Source organism: Anomaloglossus baeobatrachus, chromosome 1 (assembly GCF_048569485.1).
Source record: "Anomaloglossus baeobatrachus isolate aAnoBae1 chromosome 1, aAnoBae1.hap1, whole genome shotgun sequence".
In the NCBI taxonomy this organism is placed as follows: Eukaryota; Metazoa; Chordata; class Amphibia; order Anura; family Aromobatidae; genus Anomaloglossus; species Anomaloglossus baeobatrachus.
This window is the reverse complement of record NC_134353.1, coordinates 595,712,773-595,733,197: the sequence shown is the minus strand read 5'-3', so window position 1 is coordinate 595,733,197 and position 20,425 is coordinate 595,712,773. Positions and strand designations below refer to the sequence as shown.

Genomic DNA, 20,425 nt, shown 5'->3' with positions numbered 1-20,425 from the left:
ATGTGATATAATAAACTTAATGGAAAACAGAAGAATTAACTGTGTAGAAAGGCAAAATGAGCAATTGTAAATACACAGTGCTACATGATATGATGTTTGCAATAAATTAAGGATAAAAAATGTGATGGGAGTGCTTTTTTAATTGCAAACCATTTAAATATTAACCCCTTCACCTCCCGACAATTTTCAGCTTTTTGTTTTTATTTTTCTCCTTCCCTACTTCCAAGAACCATAACTTTTTTTAATTTTTCCGACAGCATAGCTGTATGAGAGCTTCTTTTTTGCGGGATGTGTTATACTTTTGAATTAATTTTACCATACAGCATAGTGGAAAACAGGAAAAAATGTCAAGTGTGGGGATACGGTAAAAAAAAGGTGCAATTTCGCAATGTTTTTTTTTTATTTTTTTATTTATCATGTTCACTATATGGTAAAATTGATCAGGCAATATGATTCCCCAGGTCAGTATGAAGTTGTAGATACTAAAGATGTTTAGTTTTGTTTTTTGTTTTTTTTTTATTTAATTGGTGAAAATAATTTCATAAATTGTCAAAATAGGTTCTTTTGTCGCCATAATTTTCTCAATTTTGGGGATTTGGGGCTGTGTGATGGTTAATTTTTTGTGTCTTGACCCGATATTTTTACAAATACTATTTTTGAGTGGATGCAATGTTTTGATCGCCTCTTATTGCATGTTATTGAAATGTTGCAACAGCCCAAAAAAACTTAATTTTGGCGTTTTGACATTTTTTTTTTCTTTCTGCTGTTTACTAATCAGATTACATTATTTTATGTTTTGACAAATTGGACATGTCTGAAAGTGGCAATAGCAAATATGTGTATTTTTTATTGTGAATAGTGCAAAAGGGGATGATTTGTAATAAATGTATTTTATTGGGTGGAAATAGTCTTGGGTTATGAAATGGGGATGGGGAACCACTAGCATCAAACAGGAGGAACAATCTTGATCAATACTTGGAGTTTTACTGTACTATACATATTATGAGAAGATTTTTTTTAATCTGGCCAAATAAATCTGCATACAGGTCCCAACAGCAAACAGACTACACAGTCTGAATATTCTGAATGATTAATTTACTGAATCTTAAAAACACTTTCTTCTAACTTTACATAATCTCTTGGCTGTCTTATTTTCCACCATATTTTTGGCCCTAACTGTTGCCACAAGTTGTTCCACTTTTCAGCCACAGCCTTTGAAATCACAACCCTTTGTCGAATGAGTGTCTAAATCAAAAAATAAATAGGTCTAAAACTTGATCTGACTTTATGCCCCACATTTTGCCACATTTTTGCCCAAGTCTGGACTCACACACATTAGTAAATCTGCCTCACTGACTTCAAATGATAGCTAATATGTGATCTTGGACCTTAATTTAATTTAGTTCTAGGATGAAAAATTCTTTGACACGGCTCATAGATTTTTGTTACTGGATATATGACACATCATCTAAGCAAAAGCACAAATGTTTTTGCTTAACCTGTTTGGTCAGACTTTTTGTCAGTGGTGGTCCTACATCACAGAACTCCCCATTGTGATGTACTCACATGTATCTATGACAAATGAAAGATCATTTTGACTGATACTCCCTTTACAGCCATTAAAATGAGCTGCCATCTGCACACACTTTACTAATAATCCTGAGAGGCCATGTTCTGCTTCATGATGTCAATCAAGTTACTTCTATTAAGCTGCAAGACCTGCACAGAGAGGATTATGCAGCTCACCTATACCGATGTCATGAGTCAGATACTCAGAAACACTGAAGGATTCACAAACTATGACCCAGCACCAAAAATCCCTAGTACGAAAAAAAAATCCTTCATTTTTTTGGAACTTCCATAAAATCCAAAAATTACATGAACCACTATAAACTAGTATGACCTCAGGTCATGATTAGGATTTGTTATTCAATACGTTACCCAAAACATTTTTCAAATCTAAATGGAATTATCACGTGCTATTTTATGGTGGCTGGGTTCATTTTTGGAAGTTTCAAATTAAGAAAGAAGTATTTTATTAAGGACTTTGGTGCTGGATCACACCGTTTGTACTTTTAAAACCTACCATCTTATCTGTACATAAAGTCATCACTGAATCCATAAAAGGCAAAAATGAACATTATCTTCCCTGACAGGGAGCAAGAAAGAATGACCATTATAATGAAATGTTAGCTAAATTCTAGAATTAACAAGGTAGATGCCAATACTCAGGAACAATAAAATATAAGTAAAAATCAAAAAGGATATCCATACATGTGCCTACATTACTACTACAAAGCTCTGGCATGCATGCTGAGGTGCGCAGCTGCAGGTACTTAAAGTTTAGGACCACCTCAGAGAACAAGCATATAAAGTGTGCGGCAGTAAGGTGAAAATGCCCCTATGTGTGACATACTTTCATCACTATGTAGACAAAACACTTCAGATATCCCATGGTCTTAAAGAACTACACTCACACGGCACACATTCTGTACCAGGGCAGAAAAGACACATTATCAGCATCTTTCACTGTCATCTTTCACAAGAAACAAAACGATAACCCAAACACAAAGGGAAAAAATACAAGGGGCTGCTGATAAGTCTTTGAATTAAGGCCCCATTACACGCAACGATATCTCTAACAATATGTTGTCGGGGTCACGGATTTCATGACGCACATCCGGCGTTGTTAGCGACGTTGTTGCGTTTAACAGCTACGAACGTCTGTTAACGATCAAAAATACTCACCTAATCGTTGATCGTTGACACGTCATTCATTTTCAATATCTCGTTGGTTGTTGTGGACACAGGTTGTTCGGCGTTACTGAGGCAGCACACATCGCTACATGTGACACCCCAGGAGCGATGAACAACAGCTTACCTGCGTCCTCCGGCAACGAGGTGGGCATGTCGTTAATGTGGCTCCTCTCCGCCCCTTTGCTTCTATTGGTCGGCCGCTGTGTGACGTCGCTGTGACGGCGAACAAACCTCCCCCTTAACAAAGAGGTTGCTCGCCACCCACAGCGATGTCGCTAGGAAGGTAAGTACGTGTGACGGGTGTTAGCGATATTGTGTGCCACGGGCAGCGATTTGTCCGTGACGCACAACCAATGGGGGCGAGTGCTTTCACGAGCATGTCGCTGCGTGTAAAGCAGCTTTTATCCAGAAAGAAACGAGATTGGATGATGAAACTTTACATTTATTCCACAAACTCTTCACTGAGGTCAATAAACTTCTTACATCGGTATTCCAAGTGCTGTAAACCTGGCAAAAAGAAGGATTTTGGTTGTGCCTCCAACAAGGAATCCGTAGCAGCCATGGTATCAGAAATGATGGGAAATTTGGTACCCTTGAGGTGTTTCTTCAGGTTTTGAAACTGATGATATTCGGACGGAGCTAGATCTGGTGAATAAGGTGGGTGGTCAACCAGCTGGGAGCCAAGCTCTGCCAGTTTTGCCGTGGTCGCTTGTTGCAGTGTGAGCAAAGGCGTTGTCTTGCAGGAACAAGATTCCTTTGGACAGATTGTCGCACCTTTTGGCCTTCAGAGCTGCCTTCAATTAGTCCAAAAGTTTAATGTAATACCTTGCATTGATGGTGGAATCCTTTTGAAGGTAGTCCACTAATAGCATGCATTCCTTATCCCAAAACACAGATGCCTTCACCTTAGTGGCTGATTTTTGCACCCTGAACTTCTTTGGACGAGGAGAACCACTGTGCCTCCACTCCTGACTGCTCCTTGTTTTCAGGGTCATACAAATAAATCCATGTCTCATCTTCGTGACCAGTCGATACAGGAGGCTCTTATCAGTCCAGAAACACTGACAAATGGAGCGGGAAGTTTTCACTTGCATGCTTCTCTGATCTGTTATCAAACATTTAGGCACCCACTTTGCAGGTAGCTTCCTTATGTCCAAATGTTCATGGATAATGACACAAGCACATTCGCGGGAAATCCCCATGATGTCTATTATTGCTTTAGCTCAAATTTGTCGATTCTCCAGTATGAGGTTGTGCACAGTATTGACGATCTCCGGAACAACAACCACTCTTGGTCGTCCAGGACGTTCCTCATTATTGGTGCTGAAGTGGCCAATTAAATTTGGCAACCCAGTTCTTAACTGTGGAATATGAAAGGCGTTGATCTCTCAAGGTCTGTGACATATCACCATGAATATCCTTTATGGACTTTCCTTGCAGAAACAAGAATGTTATCACTCCTCTGCTCTAAGTTGTTGTGAATATCGCATTAGACTCCACCATTTTGTTTTCCCGCGTGCGTAGAACACTGTTGCCATAACCAACAAACACACAATTTTGAAAGAATATATTAGACACAAAAGGCTTTCATGTGATGTAACATTTGTTACCCTAGAAACAAAGAAAAATCACAAAGCCAAAGACTTATCAGCAGCAGTAGTCATACAAAAAATAATTTATATTATTATATATCTATTGAAAACTATACCGAACACAAAATGGTCTCAAGAAGGATTCTGCTAAACTATATCAGTGGGGGCAACCACATCCCTTCAAATATCACCAATAGTAGTATTTTAATAGGGTCCTTCATCTATGTCCTCCATTAGATCATCTATTAATTGCTTAACAAAGTATAGCACAGATATATTTGATAGTAATCCAGAACAGAACTCCTTTCAGGATGTGTCTGATAAGATGCTAATGAGTACATATTATTGCTGGCTTTTAATATGGCCTCATAAAGCAGTTTGTACTCACCAATGAACAGAGAAAAAGCTCTGTTCAATCTTTTTTTATCATCTAGAATGACATAAGAGTTTATACTTTCGGCCATAACCCCTGATATTAAGGTTTAATGATTATAATTGTTCACTGAACCAAAAAGATAAAAATGTATGTTCTACTTTATTAGTTCCAGGCCCAAAAATTAACAAAGTTTTGTATTAAAATCGAGAGCAATGTTCACTAAAGGGGCTATCCACTATTAGAAATAGAAAAACTGATGGCCTATCCAATTTTTGAGCAGGGGTGATATGAGTAGGACTCCCATTTCAGCCCTTTCTTAAGCCACCCAAACAAATTAGATGGCTGTTGGCCGAATGATGTCTGGGTAATTGTTCGGCCATCAGCTACATCGGCCATACCTCCCTTTAAGTGGAGCGCTCACTCGGCTGAGTCCTGATGAATAGAAACTGTACTGTTCAGAATCAGCTAGGGAGCTGAAGCACAGTGTGTGCTGGTGCAATACCTTACAGCACCAGCAGTGGGAGCAGATACCACGAGGCGTGTGGAGGATGGTCAGACAGGCTGGGTCGAATACCGTGAGGAGCAAAAGAAGACCGGAGGGACACGCAGGAGAAAGGTCGGGGTCAGGCCGAGATCATTACCGGAGGAAGCAACTGAGGAAGGGAGGTAGACAGGGAGAGAACAAGAAGTGGGCCGGAAAGGAATGAAGGTATGTCAGGGGAAAAAGACGGAGAACAAGGGGACGAGACAGAGACAGAGGATGAGAGCACAGGGGAGACAGATCACGATCAAACACTTGCAGGGACCAGCAATCACAGCAAAGCAGAGCTTAGCTTATAGCCGGCGTCAGATCACCAGAGATGAAGCCATTTAAAGCGTCCAGGCTCCGGAAACGAGGCCCATTAGAAGGCTCCACCCCCTAGCCATGTGGCAGGGGAGACAAAACCATGGACTGTTTGATGACAGTTTATTTATCAAAAAACAAAAGGATCTGCAGTCCGAAATCGTGGTGGATCATTAACTACCTGAACAATCAATTGTATGCTGCTTCCATAGATATTAGGCTCCGAACCCATCCTTATCACTGGGTTGGGCTGACATTAGGGTACCTTCACACTTAGCGATGCAGCAGCGATCCGACCAGCGATCTGACCTGGTCAGGATCGCTGCTGCATCGCTACATGGTCGCTGGTGAGCTGTCAAACAGGCAGATCTCACCAGCGACCAGTGAACAGCCCCCAGCCAGCAGCGACGTGTAAGCGACGCTGCGCTTGCACGGAGCCGCCGTCTGGAAGCTGCGGAGACTGGTAACTAAGGTAAACATCGGGTATGGTTACCCGATGTTTACATTAGTTACCAGTGTGAGCAGGGAGCAGGGAGCCGCGCACACTGAGCGCTGGCTCCTTGCTCTCCTAGCTACAGTACACATCGGGTTAATTAACCCGATGTGTAATGCAGCTACATGTGCAGAGAGCAGGGAGCCGCGCACACTGAGCGCTGGCTCCTTGCTCTCCTAGCTGCTGTACACATCGGGTTAATTAACCCGATGTGTACAGCAGCTACATGTGCAGAGAGCCGGAGCCGGCAGCACAGGCAGCGTGAGAGCTGCAGAGGCTGGTAACTAAGGTAAATATCGGGTAACCACCTTGGTTACCCGATGTTTATCTTGGATACAGCTTACCTCAGCTGTCAGACGCCGGCTCCTGCTCCCTGCTCGCTTCATTTGTCGCTCTCTTGCTGTCACACACAGCGATCTGTGTGTCACAGCAGGAGAGCGGCTTTGAAGAAAACGAACCAGGGCTGTGTGTAACGAGCAGCGATCTCGCAGCAGGGGCCAGATCGCTGCTCAGTGTCACACACAGCGAGATCGCTAATGATGTCACTGCTGCGTCACAAAAAGCGTGACTCAGCAGCGATCTCGGCAGCGAGCTCGCTGTGTGTGAAGCACCCCTTAGTCTAATGTACATGGGGGGCTTTAGGATAGGCTATAAATTTGTAAGAACTAGATAATCCTTTTTAATGTTTGCAATATTAACAGTATCAACCTCCCTGGTATTGAGTCATGGAAATCTGTTGCATCAGTGCCATTTAGTGTATCAAATTTATTGAATATGCTGCTGGTAGGCAGCTGTAACATACTCTCATCTGGGCATACATCATTGATATACCCCCATTGTTGTCTGATTGTTTTTGTGCATGCATTTAGTAATAATGAGATATAAAGTTGTGTGCATGGATCGTATTATAAACAAGCCAGCAAATGGATCTAAAGCACAGTAAAATCAACGGGCAGAAGCAGGCAGGCTGAGAGAAATGAGCCGATACTAACTTCACTAACAATGGTCCAGCCGGCATAAACCTCCAACCTTCAGAAATCTATTGATGTCATTTCCATCATGATGCCGTGTTCTGGCAGAGAAAGACAAGCCTGGAACCCTGTAGCCTCATGTTTAATCTTTGCAGTGTTCTTATGATGTACATGACATACGGCAAAACCTTTATGATTTTTGAGATGCGAGTTTTCTGTTTCCCTAGCAACTGTGGACTTTAATGTTTTTTTTTTATCAATATGAAACTATTCATATTTCTTACAAAACTCTTCTATTTGTGGAGAGTTAGGCATAAATCTCTGAATTAAATAGTGGTAATAGTGGGGTTCTGATCTATTAATGGGCTGCAGGCAGCATTATAATGCAAATGCTAAATATACCGTAATTCATGTGAGCAAGAACAGAATAATGTGATTACCATAATAGTTACTAAGACCATGTTCACATTATCTCATACAGGGTTGGCACTAGAGGGAAAACTGGGCAATTATTCAGGGCCCCCCACTTCCCTTAGGGCCACCATGGTCTACAGCAGGAGGTATACTGATAATAGCATTAAAACAATGTAAAAAAAAAAAACTCCAAGCATATATTTGGAATTACTGCGTTCGTAAAATTCCGATCTAACAAAGTATAAAGTAAATTAATCTGATTTGTAAACGGTGTAACGAGAAAAAAAACCGCTGGAATTACAATTTTTTCGGGCCGTCTCAACATTGCAATAAAATGCAATTAGAGGCTATCAAAACATTGTTTCTGTCCCGAAACGGCATCAGTAAAAACATCAGCTCAAGAGCACAAGAAATAAGCCCCACATAGCCCTATATCCCGAAAAATGAAAGTGCTACGGGTCTCAGAAAATGGAGACAAAAGTAATTTTTTTTTTTTTTTTTTTTTACAAATTTCAGAATTTGTTTCTCCACTTAAATAAAAAATAACTAAAAACAAAAAAAAACTATACATGTTTGATATCCGCGTACTCGTACTGACCTGAGTAATCATCTTGGGAGGTCATTTTTACTATATAATTAAGTAAAAACATCAGCTCAAGAGCACAAGAAATAAGCCCCACATAGCCCCATATCCCGAAAAATGAAAGTGCTACGGGTCTCAGAAAATGGAGACAAAAGTAATTTTTTTTTTTTTTTTTAAATTTCAGAATTTTTTTCTCCACTTAAATAAAAAATAACTAAAAACAAAAAAGAACTATACATGGTTGATATCTGCGTACTCGTGCTGACCTGAGTAATCATTTTGGGAGGTCATTTTTACTATATAATTAACATGGTAAATAAAAATTTCAAAAACGTGTTATTTTGCAATTTCATTGTTCTTGGATTTTTTTTTCCCCGTTTTTCAGTATATTTTGAGGTAGAATGAATGGTTTCATTAAAAAGTACAACTCACCCTGCAAAAAACAAGCCCTCTTACAAGGCCTCTGTGGACAGAAAAGTAATAAAGATATGGCACTTGGAAAAAGAGGTGGAAAAAACAAAACAAATAAGCATAAAATCTCCTGGAGGTGAAAAGGTTAAAATCATTGTAATTGCCATATAATAGCAGCACTAGAGCTCCCTGCAGGCTTCATTACTCAGATGGTCATGATGGGTTTACTAACTAACTAAAAAATGAATCATATCTATAAAATGTAATTAGGGTGCCTCCTTAATTCTTAAATGTAGACACTTGTCAGGCAAGCAGAACTTGTTACAAGACATTAAGCTGAACATTTCCACTAGTGACCCCATAACAACACAAGACAGGAAGTGCTGTCATATGGGTTTTGGAATGTGATGATGGTGCCTAATAATTCAAATTTCTATTTTTTTGTGCAAAAATAGATTTAGATGAAGTATATACCATGGGAGCTCTTTGTTAAAAATTACACTTAAGTAGATGACCCTATGAAAACATTTTTACGGTCTCTCCAGTTTGTTTACAACATTTTTTGGTAATTCTTAATTAATATAAGAAGTCCTGAGTTCATAATCAGTCTGCCAGGAAAAGCACTTGACAGACAGGCTGTATTTCCAAGCAGGGTTCACTTCAGAAATCTCACCAGCAGGAAATTCAAGCTCGGGGAAGCTTTAAATAGTTACAGCTGCCGGGTGATAGAGCAGACTGAATTGCAGCTCTGGAAACACTTGTTGGCAGAAAGGCAATGAACACAAACAAAGTGTTCAGAACCAGGAAAGCAACTGAACCTGACTGTGGCTCTATGGAGTGGGAAATGGACCATAAAACAGGAGACTGCCAGTTCAAATCTGATGTATGACAAAAGGATTCTTTACTGTCAAACACTGTAGAATACCTGACCACAAGAGGTAATAATGGCAGATATTATAACAAAATTTATAAAAGGGCTGGATGTTTTCCTCACAACCCTCATGGCCTATAAATAATCTAGTGATATACAATAGAAGGGATAACTGGTAAAGGAAGGTTGAACTTGATGAACCTGTGTCTTTTTGCAACCTTTATAACTATGTGAATAAAAATTAATAAACCTGCGCTAAAAGAAAGTAGTATTTATTTGACCTCAGGAAAAATAACTAAAAATAACTATTATTCTGATGATAAAAAAAGATATAAAAATATATTATATGTATAAATCTGTTATTGGGGTATGGCCGGTGGCTAATACCCCTATTACAATTATTAAGATACAATAAAATGACAAAATAAGTCAGATTTAAATATCGATATTTTTTGAGACATGACATGCCATGATATATAATTTAAAACAGTTCATTTAAATTAATTCAAAAGAGCCCCATAGAAGAAAGCCGCTGGCTATGAAAAGGGGCACATATTTTGAATAATAAAGGTGCCTGTGTGGGTTTTTGGTATAAATTACAGTGAGCTGAAGTATGCAGTCAATTAATTTAATCCTCCCTTTGTGATTCCAATCACCCCACAGCCGTCGATGTTTCAGCCGACTGAGGCCTCACTGCAGTGTACCTGGGGTTAGAGGATGGAGAGGTCTATAGAAGTACCTGCTACTATCTGTACCTGTATTTCCTTTGGTCTGGAGGAGATTAATTAATATAATCTTGGAATAAGACGCTGTGGTCCCCCACAAAGGCACTTAACGGTACCTGGAACTCCTTTTGTCCAGAAGAGATAAGCTGCTGTGGTCCACTTGTGTGCTCTTCCAGCATACATAGATAGATTTCAGCAGTCTGTGTCTCCACTTGCTACTGCAGGATAGGAGACCTGGTGTGAAAGGTCTTCCTGGGGTAGGAGTTCAGGGAGTTCACGGAGATAAGTCTAATCACTTCTGTCTCACATGAATCCTCTTTTTACAGGTCAGCAGTCTATCCAGGTGTGATAGAACAATGTGTAAAGATCTGGGCTTAGATCCGACGGCTGTTTCGGGAGCTAATGAGGCTCCCTTATATATACACAAAATAACTATGTAACTATATTTTCCAAAAGTGTTACCTGACCATGTTTTGGCTTTTGGATGATATACATCAGTATACCCAGGGGCATAACTATTGTGAGTGCAGGGGTTGCACTTGCACCCAGACCCTGGAGTGTAGTAAGAACGTTCACAGTATCCCTAAGACCTCTTTCACATGTCAGTGATTCTGGTACGTATGTGACAGTTTACATATGTACCAGAATCACGGACATACGCAGACCAATTAAAATCAATGGGTCTGCGCACACATCAGTGATTTTTCACTGACCGTGTCTCCGTGCGGTGTATACGCTTGTCCGTGATTTCCGCACTGAGACATGTCCATTTTTTTCTGCTATCACTGATGTCCTACGAACCACACTATGGTGTGATCCATGAAACACGTACTAGAAAAAAATGTACATTGAAAATAAAAAGGTTGTTATACTCACCTTCTCCAGCGATGCTGTCTTCAGCCTCTGCTGTCTCCTCCTTCCAGCCCGGCTGCTTATTTTCATGCATATTCACTTATACACGGAGCAGCCAACCCGGAAGTAGCTGCAGCGGAGGTCAGCGGCTGCCGGATACACAGCAGAGCCAAAGAGTTCATAACCATGGACAGCAGGAGCGGGGACAGGTGAGTATATGTCCATGTGCTATCACAGATGACGGACACGGATCACGGATAGCACATGGATAACTGACGTGTGCTGTGAATCACGTCACACAGAGGAACATATGCGTTTTTTACACGTCAGTGAAAAACGTCTGTGTTTTTCACTGACGTGTGAAACAGGCCTAACATGTACAGGGCTCTTAACCTGCTATTCACATAGCCTTCAGGTAGAAAACTTTGAAAATGTTTTGTCTGTTTTCTTAAATCTTTAAAGACAATATTGAGTATCTCAGTATCTGAATGTGTTGTGTCATCATAAACGGCCGTTCCATGTAGTGTTTTATGATTTATGCAAAACGATGACATTAACGTCATATGAGTGACTGGCAAAAAATCCAAGTGGATCTATGCAGCGCTCAATCCACTTTTATCGGTAAGAGATCGTTCTGTGTACACAAGCTTTTAATGTTATCGGAAAATGTCTTGTTACACAGGACGATGTGCTGCTGAGAATAATCATTTTTAAAGGCAGCTCAAAAGTCATTTTGCTTGTCAAATGAGTGTCTTCAGAGCAACGCTCGTTTACGATAATTAGCTAGTATAAATGAACCCTAATAGAGATAGCCAAATTCAGTACTCAGCTACTGTATGTCCATCAGTCCATTAGACAATTAATACAGTTTATTCTGTGTCATATGTATAACAGCAGAGAAGGGGAGAATGTGACATAAAAAATGTATCAGACACAGACAGAAGAGGTCCCTGTGGAAGAACAATGTATGGGCCCTTTGAAGTCCAACAGCTCATCATAAAGCACAATACCACCTTTGGGCCCCTCTACGACTGCACAGGTTGCACCGATGGTGTTTCTACCCTTGCATATAGGGGCTAGTGCTAAATAATTGTACATAGTTGAACAAATATAGAGGCAAAGAACTGAAAAAATAATACAAAATACAATAAGTAAAACAGCTGAGGACCAGATAAGATGATAGAAGAACACAGGTGTGTGAGATCAGTGTTGGTATGGCGTTGAGGCAAGGAAGTACGGAGCCCAGTGCGATTTTCTATTATGGTCAGAGAAGTTATAATCAATAAAATGTATTTATTAACTAAAAATGTATTTTCAGTTAATGCCTGCATAGTTTCCAAATGAAGCAACTAAAATATCTACTTTTTTTGCAGGATTTATGTCTACAGAGGGGCTGTCTCCTAACCGGTGCAAAGTGTTTATGATTAAGATATTATTTAGGTCTTCTTCGTCATGTGAAGTAATGTCATGCAGGGACTGCCGTAGGCAATATATCTGCTGATAAATTTCACGAAAGGTATGAAGCTGTAAACAGAGCAGTCTGTATCTATCATACCATCAGATTGTGCCTCGCAGGCATATCTACAGTAGCTGAGTAAGAGGCGATATCATACCCCCTGTTATGCAAGTTACATCTTAACTATCCCTGCCTTAGGTTTCTTCCCCCAGCAGCATTGTTTTTGAAGCCAATCCTTGACACATAAAGAAAACATTAGTTATCCAGCAATATACTATGCAGCCTGAGTTGATTCTGGGGAATTAATTACACACTTATTGTATTACTGTTAAGGCATAATCAGCATATGGATGGAAGCTGGTGGGCATCTACAGGCAAGGGCTCTTAAGGGATATTTGTCATTGAATTCAACAGATAATCACTAATAAGGTGAGTGTCATTGAGCCTCCACCATGGGACTTAAAAGTGGCTGAACATTTCTCATTTATACTCATCATTGCTCCTTTTGTATCCCGCTGCCTCCAACACTCAGATTTGAGTTCCGTTTCTCCTGCTTTTAAGATGGCCACCACTGTGGCATTGGAAAGTCTAAATCTCACCTCCCTTATCTTTCCTGTGCTTTCCTATGAAATAAGAAAGGCAGGGGAGGTGCAGTTTAGACTTTCTACTAAAATTCCCATGCCAATGCGGCAGCCATTTTGGAAGCAGGATGAAAGGAATGCTGATCTGACATGAGGAGGCAATAGGAGGCAAATGGAAAGTGCTAAAATAGATGGCATACATTAGGACTGTCTAGAAAAAGGATTTGTAAAATGTGCAAGATTCAACACAATTATGTCTTCTCCAAGGTTGCTCAGCTATTTTTGCAAGCCCTATAAAAATGAATGGAGAGAGCCACATATACACAGACACCTCTCCTCTCTCAGTGGTGCAGGATGAGGCCCAATTCTTGAGCTAGTTATCGGTTCCAGCTGTGGGACCCATTTTAGTCATACTTTTATGGTAAATACTTTGGATATGTCATAAATGTAAAAGATTTCAACATCTATTTAGGTGTCAATTCATTAAGACTAACGTTGCACAATACAGTCTTAATGAAAGGGTGTTGTGGGGTAAGATGCACCAAATTCATTAAGAGGTTCTTGGCACTTAATGAATGTGGTGCACCTTCTCAATGGCGTGCACCTCTCTATGCCTCGCCAGAAATGCTGCTCCAGTCAAGGACCAGAGTAACAGTTCGGGCTTAAATAATGGCACTCATGTTACATTATGTCTGATTCATTTGGTGGGCACCGCCTCTCTTCATCCTGTCCATACTACACCTACTTTGACCGATTAGATTTTCGTGAAAACGCCAAAAGTCTCAAAACTCCAAGTTGCACAAAATTTTGATTTTTCAAAGTGTTTTATTCCAAAAAACTGGTGTAGAATCAGCCTCTTAAAATACTGTATGCACAAAATGGTGTGAAAAAAAATCATCTATGTTATCTTTTGCATAATTTTCTCCCTTTTAGTAACTGGTACTTACATGTATCCTACAAACGTACTGATAAATCTCCGAATTGTTTATATTGGGCAAAAAAACCCCCCAAAACAATAGCAAAGTAAATTTAGATAACCAAGTTGCAGGCTTTGATTACTAATGAACATTTTGTAAGTTCTACTTTTCTTTGTAGAATATATTAGCTCTACGTAGTATAGGGTTGTTATTCTTATACTAAATAATATTGGCTAGTCATATAATCCCCAATAAATGTCACCTTTGAAAATATGAGCACACAGTGCCAGCTTGTCTCATTACAATGGGCATGTCACTACTATGCAAGGCCTCACTGCCACAAGCTCGTTCTTACACAATATATATTCAGCAATTGCAGATGTTACATTTTATCTAATAAAATAATCTTTAGAGCATAATAAACATAATATTGTTTTACGTCTCCCCAGCTAAAATTATACTGAAGATGCAATAAAAACTTTGCTTTTTTTTATGTTTGTGCAATCAAAGAAAACATAAAACTGCATGACATTTATAATTATAATTAAAAATTTCACTTGCTTACTGTATTGTAGGGATATAAACAACTTTACTTAACAGAGTTTTATCCATTTCAAAAGATAAGCTGTTTAGTCATAAAATAAAAAAGTAGTAACTTGGTAATGTCAGCATGGATGGTTTTATTCTGGTAGCCATTGCTACGCTCATGTATGTCTGTACTGTTTTACTACATGTCATAGATCAGTGTTTCTGAATATTTCTAAGCTGAGTATCTCTACTCTATGCAAAGAAATTACATCAATGCACTTCAATGATTATGATTACACACTGGCTGGTGTATATTACCATACTGGAAAGACTGTGGTCACATGAGCGATGATTCTCTCTTCTGAGAGAATCGGATCAATTATGCTAATAACACACATCTCAAACTCTAATCAAAGTCACAGTCTACTGTGTCTCTTTCATGGCAGAATTGAATCACAGGTGCAAAGAAGATGAAGAACTTAATTTCTCCATTTTCTCCATTGTATGTGTCAGGGTCAATTGAACTACACTTAGAAAACATCAGCATGAGAAAACATACGGTGAATCACACTGTCCCATAGCCTAACATTGAACTGAGGGATATCCGATAACATATTGGATAGCACTCATTCGATGTATGCCCTCATGTGAGCGCAGCCAAACACAAAGTATAGAATTGCACAGTAAATTTCATCCCATGGTATACTGTAAACAATTTATCCTCTCGTCTCCCATACTATGGCTACCAGCAGGTTGATTAACAGGGAGACATGCAAAATTTTACATCTGGACAAGAAAAACAAAAATAATATCTACAGAATGAGAGGAGTAGAACTATGAAACAGCAAGTGTGAAATAGAATTGGATATACTAATAAATCACAGACTGACCATGAGTCAACAGTGTGATACAGCAGCAAAAAAGGCAAACACAGTCCTGTGATATACAGTTAGGTCCAGAAATATTTGGACAGTGACACAATTTTCGCGAGTTGGGCTCTGCATGCCACCACATTGGATTTGAAATGAAACCTCTACAACAGAATTCAAGTGCAGATTGTAACGTTTAATTTGAAGGTTTGAACAAAAATATCTGATAGAAATTGTAGGAATTGTACACATTTCTTTACAAACACTCCACATTTTAGGAGGTCAAAAGTAATTGGACAAATAATCCAAACCCAAACAAAATATTTTTATTTTCAATATTTTGTTGCGAATCCTTTGGAGGCAATCACTGCCTTAAGTCTGGAACCCATGGACATCACCAAATGCTGGGTTTCCTCCGTCTTAATGCTTTGCCAGGCCTTTACAGCCACAGCCTTCAGGTCTTTCTTGTTTGTGGGTCTTTCCGTCTTAAGTCTGGATTTGAGCAAGTGAAATGCATGCTCAATTGGGTTAAGATCTGGTGATTGACTTGGCCATTGCAGAATGTTCCACTTTTTTGCACTCATGAACTCCTGGGTAGCTTTGGCTGTATGCTTGGGGTCATTGTCCATCTGTACTATGAAGCGCCGTCCGATCAACTTTGCGGCATTTGGCTGAATCTGGGCTGAAAGTATATCCCGGTAAACTTCAGAATTCATCCGGCTACTCTTGTCTGCTGTTATGTCATCAATAAACACAAGTGACCCAGTGCCATTGAAAGCCATGCATGCCCATGCCATCACGTTGCCTCCACCATGTTTACAGAGGATGTGGTGTGCCTTGGATCATGTGCCGTTCCCTTTCTTCTCCAAACTTTTTTCTTCCCATCATTCTGGTACAGGTTGATCTTTGTCTCATCTGTCCATAGAATACTTTTCCAGAACTGAGCTGGCTTCATGAGGTGTTTTTCAGCAAATTTAACTCTGGCATGTCTATTTTTGGAATTGATGTATGGTTTGCATCTAGATGTGAACCCTTTGTATTTACTTTCATGGAGTCTTCAATTTACTGTTGACTTAGAGACAGATACACCTACTTCACTGAGAGTGTCCTGGACTTCAGTTGATGTAGTGAACGGGTTCGTCTTCACCAAAGAAAGTATGCGGCGATCATCCACCACTGTTGTCATCCGTGGACGCCCAGGCCTTTTTGAGTTCCCAAGCTCACCAGTCAATTCCTTTTTTATCAGAATGTACCCGACTGTTGATTTTGCTACTCCAAGCATGTCTGCTATCTCTCTGATGGATTTTTTCTTTTTTTTCAGCCTCTAGATGTTCTGCTTCACCTCAATTGAGAGTTCCTTAGACCGCATGTTGTCTGGTCAAAGCAACAGCTTCCAAATGAAAAACCACACACCTGTAATCAACCCCAGACCTTTTAACTACTTCATTGATTACAGGTTAACGAGGGAGACGCCTTCAGAGTTAATTGCAGCCCTTAGAGTCCCTTGTCCAATTACTTTTGGTCCTTTGAAAAAGAGGAGGCTATGCATTACAGAGCTATGATTCCTAAACCCTTTCTCCGATTTGGATGTGAAAACTCTCATATTGCAGCTGGGAGTGTGCACTTTCAGCCCATATTATATATATATTTGTATTTCTGAACATGTTTTTGTAAACAGCTAAAATAACAAAACTTGTGTCACTGTCCAAATATTTCTGGACCTAACTGTATTAAGAGTCTCGATCATGTGAAGCAATTATTCCCCTCTACTTCTATTTGGTCAGACCTCATCTGGAATACTGTGTCCAGTTCTAGGCACCACATTTTTAAAAAAAGACATTGAAAAACTGGAGCAAATTCAGAAAAGAGCTACCAGGATGATGGACTGCAAAATATATCCTATGAGGAACGGTTAAAGAATCTGGTAATATTTAGCTTGCAAAAAATTAGGCTAAGAGGAGAATAATAATAATTTATAGCTGTGTACAAATATCTGAACAGAAGTCACACTGTAGAGGGATCTGCCTTATTCTAATTTGCCATGGAAGCATAAGAAACAATGGAATAAAACTGAAACAGAGAAGACAGATTAAATATTAGAAAAAAACATTTTGACACTGAGGGTGATCAATGAGTGGAACAGGCTTCCTTGAGGTGGCAAGTTCTCCTTCAATGGAAGCCTTCAAACAGAGGTTGGACAGACATCTTTATCAGGTTTTCCTCAAGAATTGCCCACCATTTTGAGCCATCAATCTTTCCATCAACTCCAACCAGCCTCTCTGTTAGTGCTGAATAAAAGCATCTCGACAGCTCCTTTTACAATGTGGGAATGATACCAGCTATTTACGTTATCTGAATATAACAGTTTTTTCTTCTTTAGATGTTGACAGATGTGTGTGATTTTCTAGGAGAGCTGTAATAATGATAGTAAAAGATTACTTATGCCGATGGTATGAGGATACACAGTATCTGGTCCCAATTAGTGAGAATTGAGTCTGTCATGTTGATCTGTGAGTCTGCTTTAACATGAATGCTGTCACATGATTTGTCTTCTCTTGCAGTATATCTGGCTGATTCCAGGAGACATTGTGTATATTATCAAGCTATGCCATTTTTTCTACCACCTTGAACTGTTCTCCATGACAGAGGTGCTTAAAGATGTCAATGTGTATGGTTCTCCCAGTTGCCTCTCATACTCATAACCCATGACACTTTCATTTATAATTGTCTTATGAGATTTGTTGTATCCACTCAAGATTTCAGTTCACTAAATCCTTATAACACATACATGTGGAAACAATCTACATTGGAGGAGGGTGAGTTTTAGATATATGGCCTATGACCCCTTCCTGGGGTATTCAAGGTACCTTTTATAGTGCAGAGACTGATGAACAACTGAAAAAGGCATTTACTCCATATGAGGCAACTAAAGTAGGGGTTCTCAATGTGAGCACAAACAGAATAAATGCACCATGAGACACAGAGCTTGGCGGTTACACGTCAAACTTGTAATAGGAAGAGACTTTGGGTAGAATCCAGAGATCAAGAAGTGATGACATACCCTACAGATATGACATCACCTTATAAAATGGAAAAGCCTGTTACATATCAAATATTAATCTATGTAAATATTCAATGCATAATATAACTGAATCCCTTTACTATACTGTAGTCCCTCTATTCTTACAAGACCTATACCCTAGTGTTTTATAATCTTACAGTATTTTTTGACAACTGTATTTCATGGTAACATGATCCCTGCTTTTACGTACTTTTTCCTTATCTCATCCCTTTGATGAGTAATGACAACACTAATGTTTTAATGCAGGATTGATGTGTAAAAGTTCCAAAGTACATAATTTATTATGGCTTGATAAAGCTTTACAGTACAGATTATTATTGTAGGTTCTAGGTGGGTAGAGATGTTGTACATTGACTATGTGCCATAACCATTTTTAATTGCTGGATCTTTATAGATTGCTGCTTTTTCATAATTTTGGTTTAATATCTAGAAATATTATTAGATGCAACATAAAGTAAAAAAAAATAATAATTGAAATATTAACAACCTACCTTTGTGGCCTGCAGCATTTGTTTTCCAGTCAGGTGCATTTAGGTGTCTTTGGCGAGACGTCCGAACAATTATATGCTGTACATCTCTCCAAGTTAAGAATGGGCTGTAAGAATAAAACATAGCAGATGGCAATTAAATAAAATAAAAAAAAAAATTACATAGGTGCTGGGCCTTTTGAGAGCCATACAAAAATACAACTCATGGTGCTCAGCTACATGAAAGGGTTGTCTGATTAGAAATATAGGTTCCCAATTGAGTTTAATTGCAATGAACTGTATTTTAGCAAAACTAGTACAATTTCTGGAAATTAGTACATCTTATTCTAACTTCATAAACCCCTTTTGGTCCATCGATAGAAGGTTACATAGAGAAGCAAGAATTTTATGAAAGTGGCAGAAAAGTTTTACAATGATGCCAAATGTTTAAGCAAGGTGCTATGACCCACTGAACTACTTCATAGCTTAGCAATGATATTCAGAATGTTAACCATGGTGCCATTGGTACCTAGGCCATGATCCATCAAGACCGTCATGAACAATTCCGGTCTCAATGAGAAGGTTTGTTTGAGTCTGAAGCTCTTGATTCATTAGTATGTGCCGCTTCAAAATCTTACTCCAGGCAGGAACTGGAGTTAGATTTCTAACATAATTCATGACGAGTGGTGGTGTCACACCCCAGTTTCAGCGGAACTGGATGAAACTGATGTGAAAATACCAACAGTTGCTACATTTTGGGCAAAGTATGCATTGCGCAAAAATTTTAAGACATTTCATAGCGATTTATGTGTAATATCTTTCATGAATTGGGGCTAAAATGTCTTTTTATCAACAGCTAATGGGCCACATAAAAGGATTTGGAGAACCAACAATCGCTAGTTGGAAAACAGTGCCGTAATATATCATTAAAGATAACGCGACAAAATGATCACGTAGATTCCACAAATCTACTTTGTGATTCATTACAATTTCAGTTCTGGTCTGATTACAATTAAGTGTTCACACACGTGTAGCCGTATACACAGCTTGTAAGTAATGAGATACCACTCAGTCCCATAACACATGGCATAATTAATCAGAGGGAGAGAGTGATTTATATGTTTGTAAAAACAAACCATTGCTAAATAACCAGATCCATGGCCATGCAGAACTGTTAATGTCTCAAACTGAAATGATTAACTGGATTTTGATAGCTTCCTTGTGAAACAGGAAAAGGTAAAAGTTGAGCCTAAAAAGATTAATAGGTCGCTGCTCCATCAGCCAATTCATGTCATTAATCTAGACTGGACTGCACTTTTTATTCACAGTAAGACCCGTTCTGTATAAGTAAATAACTTCCACATGGAAACCTTGGCAGTTCTCTGCTGTCGAGACAGAAAGCCTGGCTACAAATTGTAGGACAACATTGGCTTGTGGTTGCCCTTACAATAAATTCCTGATACAGTGTTTGATGAAGAAGAAGCAAGTGTTAAAAATCGTTGTTACATGTGTAATGCAAACATGGTAGTTTTCACAAACCAGAAGTAAAAGACTGAAAAGGGATAGTCAACTAGATTTGTGTTAACATTTTACAGTACACTGTCTTCCTATAAAAAAAATTCCTATAGTATTGCAG

The 20,425-nt window shown here is 39.2% G+C and overlaps 1 protein-coding gene across 2 annotated transcripts in view; it reads right to left on the bottom strand.

Annotated features, from left to right (window-relative positions):
- PCSK5 (proprotein convertase subtilisin/kexin type 5) overlaps positions 1 to 20,425 on the bottom strand; it is an 883,213-nt gene that overhangs the window by 446,756 nt on the left and 416,032 nt on the right. For both annotated transcript variants that reach the window (XM_075318085.1, XM_075318076.1), the window contains exon 10: positions 18,814 to 18,917. In XM_075318085.1, the coding sequence (XP_075174200.1) occupies positions 18,814 to 18,917 (104 nt within the window). The remainder of the gene's footprint in view (positions 1 to 18,813; positions 18,918 to 20,425) is intronic.